At 46.7% G+C, this 19,161-nt stretch overlaps 2 protein-coding genes across 6 annotated transcripts in view; both read left to right on the top strand.

Moving 5' to 3' along the window:
• Positions 1–1,300, top strand: part of PTPN13 (protein tyrosine phosphatase, non-receptor type 13) — an 87,322-nt gene extending 86,022 nt beyond the window's left edge. For all 5 annotated transcript variants that reach the window (XM_026041295.1, XM_026041297.1, XM_026041298.1 and 2 more), the window contains exons 47-48: positions 398–460; positions 996–1,300. In XM_026041295.1, coding sequence (XP_025897080.1) covers positions 398–460; positions 996–1,076 — 144 coding nt within the window. In that variant the 3' untranslated portion in view covers positions 1,077–1,300. The remainder of the gene's footprint in view (positions 1–397; positions 461–995) is intronic.
• A 1,594-nt stretch (positions 1,301–2,894) lies between these two features.
• Positions 2,895–19,161, top strand: part of AFF1 (AF4/FMR2 family member 1) — an 80,542-nt gene continuing 64,275 nt past the window's right edge. Inside the window, exon 1 of the mRNA XM_026041285.1 lies at positions 2,895–2,926. The gene's annotated coding sequence lies outside the window, so the exon portion shown is untranslated. The remainder of the gene's footprint in view (positions 2,927–19,161) is intronic.

Here is a 19,161-nt window from a genome sequence, read left to right on the forward strand (position 1 = left end):
TGCTACTCTTAGCACAGCAGGGCCTCTAAGCACTTCCTTCAGTTCTAGACATACTCCTGGGGAAATTAAAAGCATTTTGCGAGACTGGGCCAAGGGCCCCAATTTTCTGCATGATCAACTCTTAAAAGTAAGCCGGAGAGCCGGGGGAAATACAGAAGCAAGAGAAAGGAGAGTGTCTTAATGCAGGAGGGCTGCATGCTTTCGGCATGGGGAACATGGGGCTCATGCTGGTAACCTGCCAAATACTTACAAGGTTTAGTAGCTTTTAATTTGTTCCACTCCTGCATGTTGAATATACTCGATTGGATTCTTTGGTGCGAAGCTGGGCCCATGTTCTGTGTGTGCCTGGTGTCTGTCTCTTCGGGGCGTTTCACTTGCTGCTTGTCTGTCTTGGCAGTTTGACATCTCGGACCTGGTGCGCACCATGCGTCTGCAGCGGCACGGGATGGTGCAGACAGAGGTGAGCCTGGCTGCTCCCCATGGGCAGGAAGGAACCTGGAGGCACACTTCTGATGGGCCAGGAAACTTCTGCACACCCCATCGTGATTATCGTGGTGCCATCTAATGCGGAGCTAGTGTTGTGAAAATGGCATCGAATGCAGACTGGTGCATGTTGGTCTGTATTTAACAAATACAACTATGCACAACTTTTTATGTTCTGTTCTCTCTTGATCTGTTCTACTAGGGATTTAGAACTTGAGTCAACTAAAGGAAATGTTAGAGATACCTCCTTTAGGAGGGTATTCTAGCACAAGTGATTTTTTTTTTAATAGGAACGATCTAGATCTAGTTAACTCTACCTTGGGTTTGGATATCTCAAGGGCCTATGTTTTTTGAAACTGAAGTTGTACACTTTTGCATTGTGTATTTGGTTTTAACTTTCAAAACAGTATTGAAGCCAAGTGCTGTACACCTGTGAAAAAGAGATGAGAGTGAGTCGCTTAGTAAGTGTAACCTTTGGTTTAAGGTGCCCTGTGGTTTCCTTTCCCTTGCAGGATCAGTACATTTTCTGCTATCAAGTTGTCCTGTATGTCCTGAATCACCTCCAAGCTGAAGAACAACAGAGAGACAAATAAAATCCTGATCCTGAACTCCTTTTAAAATAAGGAAGTGAGGCAGTGGAGAGGTTCCTGCATGTTGCAATTGTTCTGCCAAATACTATCCAGTCCTTATCTTCAATTGCTGTCACGTGTCTTTGCTATGCAGTCTATCCATCGTTCCAGTGAAGGTATCTAGTCTATGGAATATATGGAGTGTATGCAAAAGGTCTAACTCATACAGTACCACTATTATCTTCAGCCAATGGACTCCTATGTGAGACTTTGTATAACAGTAAATAATATTTAATTAAGTTGCATTTTTTGCAGCTTTCTTAACCTGTGATAAAGTACTGAAATAAAAATATTTTAATTAAAAAAAATAAATTAAAAAAAAATCTTCTAATGTCTCCTGCAGTCCTGCAACTGCTTTGGGTACGTTTCTTATGGGATTGGGCGCGAGGATACAAAGCAGTATTTTATCCTGGCAAACTTTATTGCAAAAACCTTTTATTAGTATATTTTTAAAGCTTGTTTATGGCACAGAATTTTTTTAGCATTTCAGTACCGTTAGAGATATTTTATAGAGGGTATCTTTTAAAACAGTATTTGCATTTTACAAGATGTGTTTACATTTTAAAAGATGCCTATTAGTATAAGAAAGATAGTGAATGTTTACTGTAAGTACTGCAGTTTACTTGGTAGAGTTTCATATATATATTTATATACTTTTACAGAAAAAAAAAGATGAATTATTAGGTGTCTAAACTTATAACTGATTAGGCATCTCTACTCTGTAAATAAAAATACACTTAAAATGTATTGCTCGGAGGGTCTGGGTATTTTTGTGTCCTTGTGACTGATTTTTCTGGCCTCACAAGGCATCCTTCACTACTCTGGCTGTGCATCTGATGATTTGCTACACAAGGGCCTGGGTATCTTGAATTTTGTGTGTCCTTCTGTGCTACTGTGTTGATTGGAGAAAAGCTACAGGACTTTGAGTTCCTTTCAGGAGAGCTTCTACTCTGGTATGGAAAGAGGAGGGTATTTACTATTCCCTCCCTATTTTGGGGCAGAATTGGGCCTGAATCGTGTTTTTCACTGGTGTGTTTGTATTGAGATGCTGTGGCCACGAGATGACACGTGAGTCATGTCATGTCCTCTGCTTAAATCAGTCAATTAAGCAGATTCAGGCAGGAGATAGATAATGAGATTCTGTCTCAGTGTTTTGCTAATATTAGCAACAGTTTAACTTGTTCTGAAAGGAAATCTCCATGTTATGCTGTATAGGAACCATTAATTGTAACGAAGCAGCCCAGGACCGCTCCTGGGTTTGAGCAGTGCTCCTGGCCCAGCTGACAGGAGGGCTTTCATGTCCCTTCCAGAGCTGAAGCTCCCACCTTGCTCTGACTTGTGCGCTCAGGAGTCTCACATAAGTGGAGATTTTGTAGCATTCTGCATTTCAATGGAAGAAAGAAGTTCAGAGGCTTTTGATTCTCAAGATTAAACGTTCCTCAAAATATTAGCCTGCAGTCTGCTACTGTCCCAAAACTGATACTCTCAGTCATCCTCATTTCATAGTGTTCAAGGTGGAAATAGCCTGACTCATAAAAGGAAAAGAACTTTTTTCACTTGTCACATTAATACTATCTTATTTATATTTTATAGCAACAAATCACAGCAAGTCTGTTTTGATATTCCCTCTAGTGTGCCAGCACAGCTGAAAAGTTATGCCATATTCAGAGCAGTGTAGTTTGGTGAAGGCAAAGGAATTCTGGATAGATAGAGAAGCAGAGGCAGAATCACTAGTCATGTCACGGCACCTCTGCGTGAAGGAGCTTGAAAGAGAAGAGAGCAGATGTTCAGAGCGACAGTTGTCAACAGGCAAAGTAAGTAATCAGAGTCTGTTGATACTTTACTGCTATTTCTTTAACATTAATAGTGAATGCAAGGAATTTGTATTTGTCTACTCTTTAGAAATTTTTTTAAAAAATTTAGATGTTAAGATAAAGACAGTTAAATTCTTTCATTAAGAGTTTCATGACAAACAAAACTGTCCAACCAGGACCTGATTTTGGCATAGTGCAGAATGCAGAGTCCAGCTTGGAGTTGTGCAAACATTTTGCAGCAGAGAACAGCCTGTGCAGAGCTTAGCTCAGCATGAGGCTCCCCCAGCATTTGCTTTGTATCCAAACAAATATGAACATCTATGGTATGGCCTGGTTGGATAGGTGCTCTTCAGCTTGCTCAAGGTCAAATTTACCTGGTGTATTTATCTGAGAGGATAATTAGCCCAGAGGTCCTGCGCTGTATAGCACCTTCTCTCCTTTTGATGATGGGCATAGAAAAGCTGGAGTCAACTAGCTTGACCTAATCTTATCTCCCCAAAAGTTAGAAACAAGCAAACTCTGAAAGCAACCTTTTCAGTTTCTTGAATTACAAGGCCATCAAGGTGAGCGTGCTCTTAGTGAATAAATAGACATATTTATTATGAGACACTTGCTCTGCTAGTGTTTAGATATACTATTGACCCCCATTCTGACCCCTTGTCTACAGGAGGTCAGCTGGGAAACCTCTTAAAAAGGAGAGAATGGCTCCTTTTTCCTTCCAGTCAGAATTGGCCAGCAGGAGCATATATGCTTTGCTGTAGCCCTGTGCCATGAGTTTCACTAGACTGTGTGGGGTTTTTTATTGATGCTCTTTGCCCATGCAAGAGCAGAGCAGCAGCCTACAAAGAAGTCATACCAGTTGCTCCTTGGAGACTGTTTTGAAGGTTAATCGCTCTTGTTACCTGAATGCTTCTAAGCAGCTCGTTCCTGTATGACCTGCCTCCTTTTAAACCTAGCTTAATGGCTACTTGGAGGGGGAAAAAAATACTTGGCAATGATCGAAAAGCTTGCTTTGGCTAAGGGATGCTTTCCTTGATCCTAAATCTGCAGTGGCAACAGTTGTCGCTGTAATGAGGTGAGACCCAGGAGGGCAAGGAAAAAGTGGAAATGGGGGAAGTCTTTCTGTGGGGAGAGCTGCACTGTAGTGAATTTGTAGGGACTTCTCTCGTGTGCCTAAGCCAGCTTGAATGGGCCTTGCAAAGCGCAGAGCAATGGAGCAGCTGGGCCGGGGTGGCGATGCAGGGGGTGACCGATGCAGGACAGTGGTGTAGCCAAAGCTTAGGAGGCTGGAGGAAAAGGTGACTTAGAGGCAGTAAAGTGCTCGTGTCTGTAGGTTCTTCTGACGTTCTCCACGTTCAGAAATACTTCCCCGCTAGAAACCCAAGCAGCTCGGCCCTTTGAGTATGCTAACGTGGTCTGGGATTGTGTCTTTTCAGTGCCAATGACCTAAGCAAACCCATTCTTAATAGACGTAATGGTGTCTTGTCTCTAATACCTGGGGCAAGGCAGAAGCCCAAGAGCCCAGGACCAAGTTGGGCTTGTCATAAATGAGGCGAGCCAATTTCTCATCTACATTTTATTAAAGTAAGCTGGATACAAAGGGTGACAGCGCTGGGGCGGCCTGGAGGTAATCATTCTCAGGCCCCAACCAAGTCCCCAAAGTCTTGGTATTTATATTGARTCCAGGTYCYGCCTTTGGTGTTTTTTCCGAAGGTTCCGTTGAGTCTGCGCTGTGKGTTGTTGATGTTGCTCAGTCGGAATGTGCTTGCGCCGGCTGTTTCTAGGTGGTCGTTATCTGCCTTCTGATGGTCGTTTTGGAGGAAGGCAGCTAAGCCTTCCTCAGTGCCCTCTGTTTCCCATTGCCCTCAGTGCCCACTGTATGCGAAATAGTTGGCTCTCTCTTGGTCTCCCAAACTTGTTCCTATGCAAGCAAAGCCTATTCATGGTTAATATCTTGTGGATCATTAACCGGATGTGGTTACTTTAACAAAATCCTTCGATAGCCTTAGTGAACAAACGCGTTTATTACAGGCTGGATGAGTGGGCTCTGCTCAGCTAACGTTCAAGAAGGGTGAGTTGTTACCAAGCTGCAAGTCTGGATTTGTTGGCTGTGGCATCCCCTGCTAGACAAGTCAGAACAGACCCAGAGGGGTAAAGATGCAAGGACTTGCTGCTGTTCTAAGCAACAAGCTTTGCTGCTGCTCTAAGTCTACCTACAAACTGCATACAGCTGCACAAGTCTACCATATAGTGCCTGAAGACAAGCCCAGGCCCTGGCCTGGGCAATTAAAAGGGGCCTGTGATGGCCAGACTGGCCTCCTGTCTCCGTCTCCTGGTACTGCTGCTGTCACTCTCACACGGTACAGTCGTTGTACTGCCCTTCACTGTGACTCAGGTACTTCTGTTTGTGCTTCTAAGGATCTCTGACAAATAACGCCCTTCCAAATACCTGCACTAGGTGTGTGCCCAAGGCAGAAGAGATTCAGATACCTCCCCGTGCCTTTCTCGCTATTCTCCTGTCTCCTTCAGCTTCCTCCTACTCCTAGAACGTTGCTTTTGCCTTTGATAATAAGTGAATCCCACAATACTGAGATTAGTCTTTGGTCTTGCAGCTACTTTTTCCAGGAGCCTATTTTGCAAACAAACAAAAAGCTTAGTTTATAGACTTAATCACAGAAGATATGTTTGGAGTTTAGGCATTCTGCTTTCCCATTTCTTTTGTAATATATGTGATTAGTCTGTGATGGTCGCTGTGATTCTGCCTCCAGCTAAGCAGCGCATTGCAAGGGACGGATGGGTAATAACAACTGCAGAGTGTAGTAACTGGCTTCCTAGGAATTCCTTAAGGAGTTGGATGCACTCTCTAATCAAGGAGTAAAGTCAGAGAAGACACTTTTTTTTTTTCCCACTAAAGACCAGTTGAAACTTGAAGCTCTTCAAGTCTTTTGTCTTGAAATGTTGACACAGCTTGAACTTGAAGCTTCAGTAACAGAGCCTGAATGGAGTTCCAGCTCTGTGAGGCATTTGTGCCAAACCACTGAGGTCAGAACTGGTTTGGCTTAGAGCAGGATTCTCATCCACCCTAGATGCGCTGACCAAGCGGGCAGGAGCCTCTCGGAGCAGGAGGATAAAGCAGAAAAGCTCCTGCCCATGCACTTTGTGATGGGGTTGCTTTCTCCACTGTTATTTTAATACTTGTCAAGGAAGTAAATTGCTCGTGTAGCTGGTCTGTAATACCTGCTCAAACAGCCATGGGTTTGAAAATGCTCTGGCTATGAGTGGTGAAGGGTTAGGAGTCCTGTACAACTGTAGCAGTTGTGGTATGAGCAGAGTGCAGGTCCAGCTACAATAAACGAAACCACAGGGTAAGGCCATATCCATTTAATTCAGGGTTTTTAATCAGTGTCACATTCAGCAGTGCAGGTGAAACTGCTGCAAAGCTGCAGTCTCTTTTTCCTGGCCCGTTCCACTTCCCACCTCTGTCCTGGCCCATGCGTGCACGTGGATGGCTAGAGCAGCCCATGGTTTCCTGTATATTTTTAATTCTCCCCTTTGAAACTGTTCTGGAAATGAGACGTTGAGAGACAGGTACAGAGCTGGAAGAGTCTCTGTCACTGCCTTTTTCCACGATGTTAGAAGAGGTGAAAGTTGCTGAATACATGTTGCTGCTGTGGCTTCTCCTAGCGTGTCCAGGCTGTGCTTTAGATCCTGCTAATTACAGTTGTGATGTAAGGAAGAGGACAACAAGCCTAGGAAAACGCTGCTGCTTCTGCCAGTAGTTTCGTGTCGTTAAAAAACAGAGGTATAAGGAAAGCATTCAACATAGCACCATGGCAGCTGCACTGACGTAGCTCCTCAGCTCTAATTAATTCCTAGGAAATAATAAAAATGTTTTGCACTTACACTAGTGTGAAAGAAGTATTTGACCAAAGACAAATCACTTGAGTAGGAAGGGATTTGCATTAAGGAAATCATGCTTGAAGTAAGTCAATTTGCTCACTTTATCTGGATGCACGTAACATTGTATTTGATTTTTATCTTTTTATGATAATTTTGTGAACAAGTGACATTGTCCAGATGATCTCCATGGGTCCCTTCTAACTTCAGCCCTTCCGTGTGGACCTCAGGTTGGTTCCTTTACCATGTATTGATTTATTCTTGTAAGAGAAGCATCCGCAAGGTAAGTGTGCCAAGCGGTTATAACAAAAACACAACGCCTGGGAAGGAGCTGGTCTGAGAGCAACGTTTATTTCTTGCTAAAGCTCCTAGCTCCTGCCTTAATCTTTCAAGCAACTGTGTGTGTCGAGTATTGTGTGGGAAAACGTTAAGAAGCCGAGGTCGCAGGTTCCAGCGTCTCCATGCAGAGCAGGGTAGAAGTCAAGGCCAAGTCTGTGCGATGCTGCTGAATGTCGGCGCCTCCAGGTGAGCTGGGGCCTAGCCTGGCCGGGGCTCTGGTGCTGCTGGAGAGAGGCCTTCAAGGATTGGGGCTGAGCTTAAGTTGGGAGCGGGGCTGGGGCCGTCTCGCACCCTTTGCTGCTGCTCGTAGATCGGATGCCGTTTGCTGGGCAAGCTCCTTCTGGAATTCAATCCTGGCTAATCTTTTCAATTCAGAAATCCGTTCAGCTTCTATAGCTTTAAGGAAAAAAAAGAGAGAAAAAGTCAACCTGCTCAAATGAGATTCTAATTGGCAGCTTAACATTGCAAACAAGTTTTTCTCTTTATGTTCATAAAAACATGCAAATAGGCTCAAGGAGATGCATTATTTTTAGTCAATAAGGTTGAAGTGCTCATTCCAGGGAAGAAACTGATTTAGAGCAGTGCTGTCCACATTCAGCTCATTTCACCTGAAAGCTGCGTTTTGAACTCTGTGGGATGCAATACAGCTACTTGCATTTATATCCTGGAGTCTGACTCCATTAATCCTGGTAAGAGTGATGGGGGATCTGAAATTCTTTGGAGGAGCTGCTGCTCTCATGAGTTAAAACTATTTGTTTTTCTGTGAAAAGCCTGTGCTTTCTAAAAGTTCAGGCACAAGATGAAGACAATGCTTTATGAGGTGATGTGGGATTACTTTTTGCTCTTGCAATAATGACAGCTGAAGATGGGAAGAGCTCCTTTAAGTCCTTGTGGTAGGAGCTTTGAGCTGGAAACTTGCCCAGCTCCAAGTCAGTTATCCTGGCTTGAACACTGCCCCATAGGAGCAGCTGGTGATTTAGTAGTTAGGAAGGAAATTCCCCAGAAATGGAAGGCTGACGGGATAGATGGATCGCCTGCTCCTTTAGAGAGCGGAGCCGAGCCTGGCTGCCCTTCCCTTTCTCGAATGTGACACCTCAGGTGTCTTGTGCGACACGTCCGGCCCTGCTGCACGGGCTGCTCCTCGGAAGGGTCCTGTGCTGCTCCGGGAAGCAGGCGGTACCTTCCTTGGGCGGCATCGCCCCCTTCTCCACGGTCCCGGCCGGCCGCAGGGAGAAGATGCGACGTATGAGCGTGTCCGGGCGAACGGTCGCTCCAGGCTCTTGCAACTCGTAGGGTAAACGCCTCGGGAGCAAAGCTGCTTCCAGAGGGTCCTGTCTGCAGCGTTTCGAGCACGAAAGAAAGAACAGAAATGAGGACACAAAACGTGGGGAGTCTTTGCAGCCTGTGAATAGTGTTTTGAGTGTGTTCCGGATTCACAGTGATTGCAGATGATGCATCGTTCTGGGTTATGTTTTCCAGATGTGTTTCCTTGGCAGAGAAGAGCTCAGTAAGACCCATGTAACAGTAAAATGAGTCCAAGCCCCATCCCTCATATCCAAATTAGTAGAAAGAAGAATCTGAGAAATAGAGCTGTAACTCAGGCCTTAGACACCAAAGCCTTTTGCACTGCTCCGTTATGCGCTAGGAAACAAAAGACTTTTCTAGTTCATCTTTTCAGTTATCTTTCTGGCTCCTTCTCTGGGAGCTCTAAGGCAAGATCTAGGGGAACCGAATTATTTACGTGCACGAGGGCCTGCAGTTGCAGCTCCTTTATTGCCTTGGGGACTCAGAGAAAATAGGTTGATGTGCCTTAATAAACATCTTGGACACGGTTATGTTTCCCTTAGGGCCACTCTCAGTTCAGGTATTTCCTGAACACAGCTGCAGCTTTGGCAGTGATTTTGGTGGGCTGGCTCCAGTGATCCTGCCTTGGCCCTCTGCTACATTCCTCATTTTGTAATACAGGGAACTGCGGCATTAGGGATCCTCAGTCCGTGTTCTTAAACTCAACTGCTTTGAGACTGGGCACCTTGGTCATTTTTGAGAATGGATTTCAGCTGGATAACTGGAAAAGCAGTGGGGGTGTCGGGCTCTGTTACCCATGCTGTGTTTGGATACTCCTTAATGCATTTAGGTGTCGGTGTCTGAGGCCTGGAGCACCTACACGTGGCAGCTGCTGGACTGGAAGACAGACTCGACTGTCCTCTTCCTGTGCAGGTCGTAGTCCATGGTCTGCCCTGGTGGAGGTCGCTCCTGTAGATGTGGCCCAAGCTGGAGGGTCTGCTCTGTCACACTGGCCGCCTACAAAGGAGTTTGTATTAGCACGATTCAGCCCGCTGTTTACTTAACTTGGGGAGTTAATTACTCGATTGTGGGCAAGGAACAAACATTCAAATCCTGTTTTTCAAATTTGCTCCTATTTTCCAGACGCGTAAAGGCAAAAGTGGCTTTAGGGCCTGATTGGAGGCTAAGGGAGTCCATGGAAATCCTTGCTTCTAAGTCCAGGGGGTTGGGTCAGGCTCCTTTTCAGCTCATGCTCAGTCTAGATACTGGAGAAGAGAAAAAAGAATAGGAAAACTCACACAAGGCGATTGCAAGAGTATTTCCTGAGGCTCCTTAAGATCAGATCCATTTGCTGCCCTGCCCTCTCATGGCACTGGGCTCGAGAGCATTTGCAGAAGCGTTTGTAAGTGCAAAAATAGTTCTGTTCGTGATACTATTTTCCGACTAATGGAATGGATCTGGTTTTTTTCACTCGTCAGGTGCATTTTTTTCTGCAGCTGTCTGCTGTCCATTTTCATTTGGCAACCAAAGCTCGGGTAAACTCAAGTCTTGGATTAATTGTTATTTTAAAGAGTCAGGAGATATTGACGGTTTAATGATTTTAAAGGGTTCATTGTTTAGAAAATACGGTGCCTTCTGAGTACTTGGAATCTTTTTGACCTAAGGAGAAGTTGTCACTAAAAAGCCATCATGCTACAGAATAATATATGAAATTCCAGGCAATGGTTGAGACCTGAAGCTGCACTGGGGCAAATATTTTGGTGTTGTTACAGTGAATCTTTGTTAACCTACGTTTAGGATAAATTTGAGTATGTTAAGTGGAATAATAAGCCGAGGGCAGGTAATAAATTAGAGTAAGCATTCTGGTGGAGTTCAGAAGTGAAGAGAAATCTCTAGGAACAAAGCATGGAGTTAATCCCAGCCCACTAAACCCGTTTACACCCGGGGTCCACCTCGGATGACGACTAACCGAGAGGCCAAGAGGTCATAAAAGCTCTCCTGAATTGGTATAACCTCTTCAGGGGCTATACAACAAGGGAATCAATACCTCATGCTAGCACAGCTGCCTGATTCGTCTGCACACAACCAAGTTTGGGAACTTTCTGCTTGTTCCTCGACTAACAGATGATCCGTGTTTCCCTGCTCACCAGCAACATCCTTTGGACAGTGGTGCTGGCTGCGGACACGCCTGTTTCCCTGGCCGGAATACGTGTAATTGTAGGGTGGGGGGCAGCATAAAGCAGCCCATACACAGGTGCCCATGTGTATCCCTCGGCAGCTGCTGACAGCTGCTTGGAGAGGTCTTTGTGTTGCATTACTGGGCTGTGGTTTCATGGAAACGGAAGGGAAACGATTGCTGATGGAGACCAACCCAAATGGTGGCTCTCTAACACCTGCGGCAGCTGCGTGGCCGTGGAGGGGAGAGAAGGAGACCTGTGTGGTCAGACACGCTCTGCTCTGGTGACAAGAGTCAGAGAAACCTCGAGTCTGCTGGAGATTCCTTGCCAAGATTGCTCTGCTCGCTGTGCAGTCACCAGGGGCTCTGCTGGTCCCTGGATGCTTTCAGAAGGATGAGCCAGTTCTGAAGATGGAACATGATAAAAGTTGTGTTTTAAATGCTGATGGTGCCGTTTTCCACCTGACAGAGATCCTGACTTTTTCCTATAATAGGTGTCTTTAGCTTCATAGGTGCAGATGGCACAGAAAAGTTGTCTTGAGATTCAGTGAGGTGCTCATCTTGCTTATGGGGAGCAGGGCTCAAGCTCCTGGTGCCGAGGATTTGCAGGTGAAGGATGAGTGGGTACGTGGGTTAGCTTTGTAGTTTTCATATTTAGCTCTTCTCTTTGTGTTGTTGTAAAGGGCCTCCCGTTGCAGGTCAAGGGCTCTGTACTCACTCTGGTGCCGAGCGCTGCCTGGTCAGCTAATTGGGGCCTGGAGAGGGGTACCTAATGTCACGCAGGGTTATGCGGGAACACGGGTTGCCCCTTGGTGGAACAGCTGCGGTGAGGCCAGCAGTAATTTGGGAAGCAAGCGGGACATCCCGTCGTCTCCACCCTGGGACATTTCACGACACAGATGAATGCATCGTTGTGGCAGCTCCTGCGTTTGCTGCAGAGCCCCCACGGGTTTGGAGTGCCGCTCTGAGCACGGGAAGCACGCGGGAAGCAAGCTCGGTTCCAGAGGCCGAGGGCAGCGCGTTGCACGTGATGCCTTTAGCGTTCCGGAACCGAACCCTGCCAGCTGAATCCGCATTGTGAAACCAGGGCAATTAGGCACAGGTAGGTACAAGTGACAGCTGTACAGCGCTGATATGTGTCACCACACGCAGGCACACAGCTACACACATGCAAATCTCAAACCTAATGACCAGAGAGCTTTGTTGCACTGCGTTGCTCCAAACCAGGGTAACAGGAGTCACCTCCTTTGCTGCTCTGGACTGAAGTTCCCACCTGGATGTAGCGCCTCGAAGCAGCCCTTACAGCTGCAAAGGTCAGTGTTGCTGGGCCTGGGGCGCAGCTAGGAAACGTTCCCTACTTGGAGGGGGCTCCTTGCAGAAAGCGATCTCTGTTCCCGAGCACCTGCCTGGCAGAAGCATCTCTCCAGGTAAGCGTGTTTCCCAAAGGTCACGCGGATGGAGCTGAGTGTTTATGTAACAGGGAGAGCAGAAACGGCGCTGCAGGCAGAAGCATTACTTCCCTCTGCTGGTGTTCTGCCTAACAGCAGCATTTCCCCTGGAAGAGAGCAAGAAGGTAAAATAATTTGGTAGCTATAAGCCAAATGGTGCAGTGCATACCTTGCTTTTTCTAAAGAAATTCCTTAAGTTTATGGGAGGGGGGAGAGACTATGAAACACAGGCCACAACTGATGCTAACTGTGAGAAACGTTTAGGGAGAAGTTCTGTGGAGAAATACATGTGGAGGTTTTAAAAGATACTAACACAGTGAAGGATCTCTTGCTTTCTGCTTCTCACTCCATCGTTCAGCATGAAACAGTGCAACAGAGCTGTGTCCTTCAAAAGAGAGTAGGAACTTTAAAGCTAGGAAGATGGAAAATCTTAAAATGGAGTTAAACAATTTGAAATGGATTTCTCTATCTACTTTTAGGTGGAAAGCAGCTGGGCAGGAGGTGGGATGTCTTTTGATCTGACAGACAGCCAAAGTGCTTGAGGGCGAAGGCTCCTTTGGGTCAAGGCTGGAGACGAACATGCAGTTTTGCCTCTGCAGTCAGGGCTGTCGGGTGCAACTTGGTCTCTTGTAGGACCAGGACAGCTGAAGATAAACTGCTCCATAATCAGCTATGTGTTAAACTGAGCCCAGAAAAGAAATCATTTGAGCTCTGCGTTTAGGTTAAAATATCTAGTGCTTGTTGCTCATTCAGAAAACGCACGGGGAGCGTCGGGTTCTGCGCAGCAGGAGTTCGAGCGCGTTGCGCAAGCCAGGCATCTTACACTAACCTCCCGTGGAAGAGGCTGCGAGCCAGGCTGTTCATTTCATTGTGTAAACAGTTAATGAGAAGAAAGGCATGGAGTATTAATTCGTTTAAAGTAGATTGCTTTTATTACATCCAAGTGGTCCACTTTAGTTGGGTTCCAGAGCATTAAGTCAGTATTCCTCCAGAGACCAGTTCACAGGCTAACACACCAAGAATCCTCCCAGCCAAGCTGTGTTATATGAGAACTGACTTAAAATGCTGTTCCTTTCACGTAATTGAAAGCCACCCCAAAGAGGGATTTGACACAGGGTTCCCTTTTGCCATATAAACTTTCCGGAGGTAAAGTTGCAGCGTAAACTTTAGATGTAAAAAAGGCCCTGGCAGGTAAATAGAGCATTGAACTGCACAGGTCGGTTAGCAGAGAGGTGCCCGAGCAGGCGAGCGAGGAAGGGTCTGAGCCGGAGCCTGGCACCCAGGCCGTGCCGGGTTAGTTGGGGCTTGTGGGGCTGCCTGGGCCGGTGTTGGCGATGCTGCTGGGCAGGGGGTGGCAGGTGCTTTCCCACGGGCTGGGGCTCTGGGAAGCGGCTCTGCCATGGGATCCCGGCACTCGCCTGTGCTGCTGCTCCGACCGAGCTCCCGGGTCTGCTTGGCAGCCCCTCTCTCGTCCCGTGCTCAAAAAGGCTCTTTAGGCATCAGGGAATAACCCGAGCACAGGCCCTCTTGTGCGTATCGGAAAGGAGAAGAACAGCCTGGGCTTGCTTCTCACCCCAGTACAAATCTACAGGAACCCAGTACAAATGTACCGGAATCCAGGAGAGAGCAGTGGAACTTGCAAACACCGAGTCAGGGCCCCTGCATGGGAACGGGTCATCCAGCGTGAGCCTTGAGGAAGAGCAGCCACCTGCTACCCAGGCTTGTTTGACTGCAGGATGAACCACGAGGGGCAGCACGAAGGGGACGGCCCGGGCGGCTATGTGGGCATCTGCGGCCGCCCGAGGGGTGCAAGGTGAGAGGGATGAAGGAACTTGGGTTTCTGGACGTTTCCTTCCTGGAAACATAGGGTGAAAGAAGGAAAGGGAAAGATAGGATAAAAGAAGGAAAGGGGAAAAAACGATATCAGGAGGGGAAGCGGGAAGAATCAGCTAAGTGGAGAGAACAAGGGCTGGGAAGGGCTTAGCTGCCTCCCTGTGTCCGTGACACCGTGGGAAGTGGCGTTTTGCCAGTATCCCTCTTAAAAGCAATGTCATCTGCTTGTCCTCAAAATCATGAAGCTCGCTTTCAAATTAAGATTTCTTAGAAATCAGAGATGCTGGACTCTGAGTGTTTGCCTTCTCCAATTTTGTTTTGTGCTTCTTACAAACATAGCAAAACTATGACCTGTCCCCAGACCAGTTCAGCTTTAACTTCTGCAAGATTTCAGAGATAAAGCAAGGAGCATCTGGCTGTTCATTTGCATCCATCCTCTTGAATGTTAGTCCTGCAGACAGTGTGGGAAGTGGTTCATGGGCTTACCCTTGCTGTCGTGTCCCCTACTTTCCATACATCCACACACAGCAGCTTGGACCTGGCTCTTTATGAATATGCTAAAGAGGAGAGGGGGCACACACTGAAGCCAGTTGTTATTTTAGGACTTGCTGAGTTTCTCTTATTTCTGGTAAGGAGAGAAAAACGCTGCTGTAGCTCTAACCTGGGGTGGTTATTAGTGCTCTCTGTGAGCTGGGTACCACGGGTGTTTCTCTGCAGGAAGTTACCACCCCATGCCAAGTGCAGGTAAGACAATTTTAATGGATATTTTTCTTAACAGCTTGCAGTGTGTCAAATGAATTTCAGGTGGAGCGAGTTAAGGTGGCAGGAGAAATCTCGGCTGGTTCGGCTTTTACAAACGAGGCTCTTGAAGGAGGAGAGCCACATAATTCCTCTCCTTGATGATACACACTCTGCTCTGGAGCCTCTGTTGTAGATCCCTGCCTCGCAGTGAGCAGCGCGTCCTGGTACCCATTCCCTGTTGTGGGGTGTGTGGGTGTGTTTTTGTGTGTGTGTTTGTGTGTGTGTGTGTGATGTTGTGATCCCCATGAGTGATATCCCACTGTTAGGAGAAGGCCTGGCAGAGGAGATGTTTCCAGGGATGAGATTGGGGCAGCAGGAGCACGTTTGTACCATAAAGCTGCCCCTTTCCCTTGGGCTCACAGAGCACTTGGAGGAGCAAGGTTGGCCGAGTGAAATCCTTGACGGAGTGACAGTGCAGCAGAGCACAAACCAAGGGCTCGTGCGTAGCCAGGGAGCAGGGTTATTGCCGGAGCAGTTATTGGTTCCAAAAATAGCTCTTTGAGGGTTTCTTGAAGTTTCCTCTGAATCAGCTGCCACCGGCAACTAACTGAATCAAGATCAAAGGGAGGGTTGACGGGAGCTGACGCAGCGATTCCCGCGTGTGAGGCCCAGCAAACCAGCACCGCGTGCTGCCTTTCATCGGCACCGCGGGGCACAAAAGGCATTTTGAGCATTTTGGTGGGGAGGGCACCCTTGCTTTCCCCAACTTCTCTCTGAGCGCGAGAGATTCAACATTTGGGATTTTACTTGGAGTTAGGGCAATGCAAAGGTTGCTGCCAAAATTGTACCCCCGTTAAACACCGCTCCTGAACAACTGGCTAATGCTTCCAATCCTAACTTAAAATGAAGGAAAGAAGAGGGCGTCTCACACAATCAGCACTTAGGTAATGTTGGCAAAAGCAGCTTCGAGACAGCACTTAGCACTAAATTCACATTTTACCTCCACTGTCTGAAATTAGACATGAAATTTCCCAGGATACAGAGGTAATACTGAACGTTGTATTTTACAGCTCTTCCATAGGCTGTTACCTATTGAATAGCTGGTAATAAGGTAGTTGTACTGTTGCTAGGAAATCAGTCCTGCTAAAGGAATATTTCTCTCCTTCAGAGAACTTTAGGATGTGATGGCATCCGTCTGGGGACTGCATCTGTCTGAGGAGTGAACTGGTTTAATGAATTACCGTAATTTGTAGGACATGGGCAGCATGAGGTGCCCGTTGTTCAGAAAGTTGCCCTCAGGAATACATTGTGCTTGAAGGGCTTACTCAGAACATAAGGAGGCCAAAGGAGAGATGGGAAAGGTTGGAATTGACAGCTAGGGACTCGGGAAGGCTGGTGCGGACTGGTAAGGAAGGGGGTACTTGGGTATAGCTAGCTCAGTCACACTTATATGTATATGTGTATGTGTATATGTATATGTAAAGAATAGGTTGGATAGGAAAAGGAGATCCAAGTCAGGGCAAGCTCAGAACGCACTGTCAGCACCTGCCATGTCTGAATATAATCATCTGATTTCTTTCTCACTTTGGGGCTCTGCTGCTTTGCTGGTCCTCCTGTCTTCTCACAAGTTGAGTGGGTGATTTCTGTATGTCAAAGAAACTTCTATAGTTAGAAATGTTCAAATGAAAAATACACTCAAGTCTTCTAGTCTTCCTCAGGGCTTATCTTAGTTTCACAATGGTTTTTTTTTGTTTTGTTTTTGTTTTCACTCTTATTCTTGGCATCGGTCTTGCAAAGTGCATTAAAGAACAGCAGCAAGCAGGAGGTTTTGTGTATTCCTCGTCCCTGTACTAATGCTGATCTTAAAACTGCTGTTAACTTGAGAAATCAGCCTGTTCAGAATGGATTTATCCTTGCCCTTATAAAGCTGATTGCTTCGATTTAAGAACCAAGGCCTGGCTAGGTTCTGCTAGAGAGCAGCGGTACCGTTTGCTATATAGACAAGCCAAATCACGCTAAATTGACAGAAATTGGGCAAAAAAGACCAGCTAGATTTGTCCACCGTTTGTTTTATCCATCATGTTTTCCTGTGAATCATCTCCGCTTTGCCGAGTGCCTCGTGTCAGGGCCACGGGGAGAAGCCCTGCAAGGAGGCGTGGGGCAAGCAGGTAGCGGGCAGGGGCAAGTTCTTCTAGACCCCTTTTCTCTCCCTGTTTGCGACTGCATGTTTTGTAGCCCTATTGACTGCTGCTGCTTCGCATCTAATATTTAATTACCGTTATTCTCATCCACGTAATTGTCTGATTCTCTTGTGAATCCTCTCAGGCTCTTAGTTGCCATCTGCTGCTTCTGCACGAAAGAGAAGACCCCTCGCTGTACCCAGCTTTAGCTCTTCATCTGCACAGTCTTATCTGCACAGTCTTATTCTCAAAGGGGTTCAGTGTTTATCCCAGACAACTCTCGTGGCTTGCCGCTTGCCATTGGAGACCTCGTGGTGGAGATTTGCTTTTTTTATCTCCTGAATGTTGCTCTTTTCACATAGTGCTTGACAGTAGGAGCCACGAGCCAAGGCGCTGTTCTATGTGTTAATCTAATGTTTTCCTAGATAGAGGGGCCTGTGAGATGCCCTCAGATGTGCCAAGGAGTTGGAAAAGGCAATTAAGGAGCTAAGTACGTGCTCCGTGACGGTCTTGGTAAGTGAAAATTCAGGAGATCTATGGATTCACTTAAATTTCTGGAAATCCACGTAAGTAAATGAAGGGGATCCAGCGGAAGCTGCATGAAGCAGAGAATATTGTGGCAACTGCTTCTCTGCATGCAGATTTTCTACTGTGTGCAGAAATGTCTAAATCTCTGTCTAGAGATGGGAAGAAAATCTCAGGACTTGGAAGAAAATCTCTCAGGGTTTGTGTGTGTGTGTGTGTGTGTGTGTGTGAGCACTGAGGGGATTCTCTCCTGGCCTCATGTGAGTCGTGCTGAAAATACCTCTTCACAGAGGAATGAAAGAAGATAGCAAAAGAGTATTTGTGGCAGTCAGGCTTCTCAGCGTCAGTTCTTTCAGTATTTATGTTGTTGCTTTTTTTGTTTCCATACTAATGAACTCCTTAGGAACGCACAACACATTTGAAGATAAAATTCCTTTCATTTGCTTCCAGAGCTTGAGCAGAGGCACTTGGCTAAAATATACAAGTCTTGCACGTGTCCTTGTAAAAATGGCAGGCAGGCACATCTATGCCTTTGAGGAAGTAACTTTATTGCGCCTTGCTTCTGTCTGTGAAAACTCGGTAGCAAAGTTGAACCAGCTTTTAGATAAAGTTGCTTTGTTTAACTCTTTAATGTGTCAAAGAGCTCAAGCCTCCCTTAAGCACATGCCATCACCTTCAGTAGGTTTATAGTTTATTGGGAGTCCTAGTAAACTGTAGACCTCCCTGCGAGCCTGCTCAGCTGGCAGTTCCTTAAATACATGAACGTTATTAATATCCCATATGGAGCTATTTGCCTTTATATTTCCCTAGGATTTAAGCAGCAGCAGCGAACGGCCCTTTGGGTGTAGCAGAAACATGTAACAAAACTCTGCCGACACGTCCTCACAGTGTCACTTGAGGCAGCAGATGATGTGGTTATCATTTCTTTTCTTTTTCATCAAAGTTTGCTTAGTGCCCGTTTGCTGATAAGGTTAAGGGGGAAGATATCCCTGAACGCAGGTGGCCTCTTCCCACAAGTCGGCAAATATTTTATTCACTCGCATTTCTTTGCCTGGAATATGTGTGGAATAGTTGGTGGGGGCGGAAAGCTTTTTCAGATATCTTGACTGAATTCCAGTTAACCTTTTCCTTTACTGGACTAGCTTGGGCAGTTGTTTCTGTGAATAAATAATGCAGAATTTGTGTATGAAAATACAACTTTTTTTTCTATTTTTTTTCTTGACAATAAGGCTGCTCCTGGACTTCTCCAGAGATAGGGGTTAAGTTCTCACTGGTTTGAAAGCCTTTTTTTGACATATTCTATGGGCTGCACTGCTATAGGGTTTTCAAATCTGTCCATCTCTGTTGGAAAACACTCATATTTTGGGCTATTTCTCCCATTAGATAAGGTTATTTCCTCATAATCTGAAGGAAAAAATATTGGTTGGGGAACAAGGTTTCGTACTAATCTCTTGTCTTAGTTGGTGCTAGAAATTCAGTTGCACCTTTTTCCCAGCCTTTGGCTCCCGGGAATTCTGTTTTCCCTCTCCATTCTGGGCCCTTTTTTGAGACCTGTCCCAACTCGGGCCTGTCATCCCGCCTCGCTGCCCGCCCCGCGCCCGCTGGGTGCCCGTCCCACTCGGCCCCCGCTCGGCCCCATTCGGCCCCGGCTCGACTCCCCGCTCGGCCGCATTCGGCCCCGCTCGGCCCCCCATTCGGCCCCGCTCGGCCCCCCATTCGGCCCCGCTCGGCCCCCCATTCGGCCCCGCTCGGCGCCCCATTCGGCCCGCTCGGCTCCATTCGGCCCGGCTCGGCGCCCCATTCGGCCCGCTC

This window comes from Nothoprocta perdicaria, unplaced genomic scaffold (assembly GCF_003342845.1).
Source record: "Nothoprocta perdicaria isolate Ctin4 unplaced genomic scaffold, notPer1 scaffold_281, whole genome shotgun sequence".
NCBI classification, from domain to species: Eukaryota; Metazoa; Chordata; class Aves; order Tinamiformes; family Tinamidae; genus Nothoprocta; species Nothoprocta perdicaria.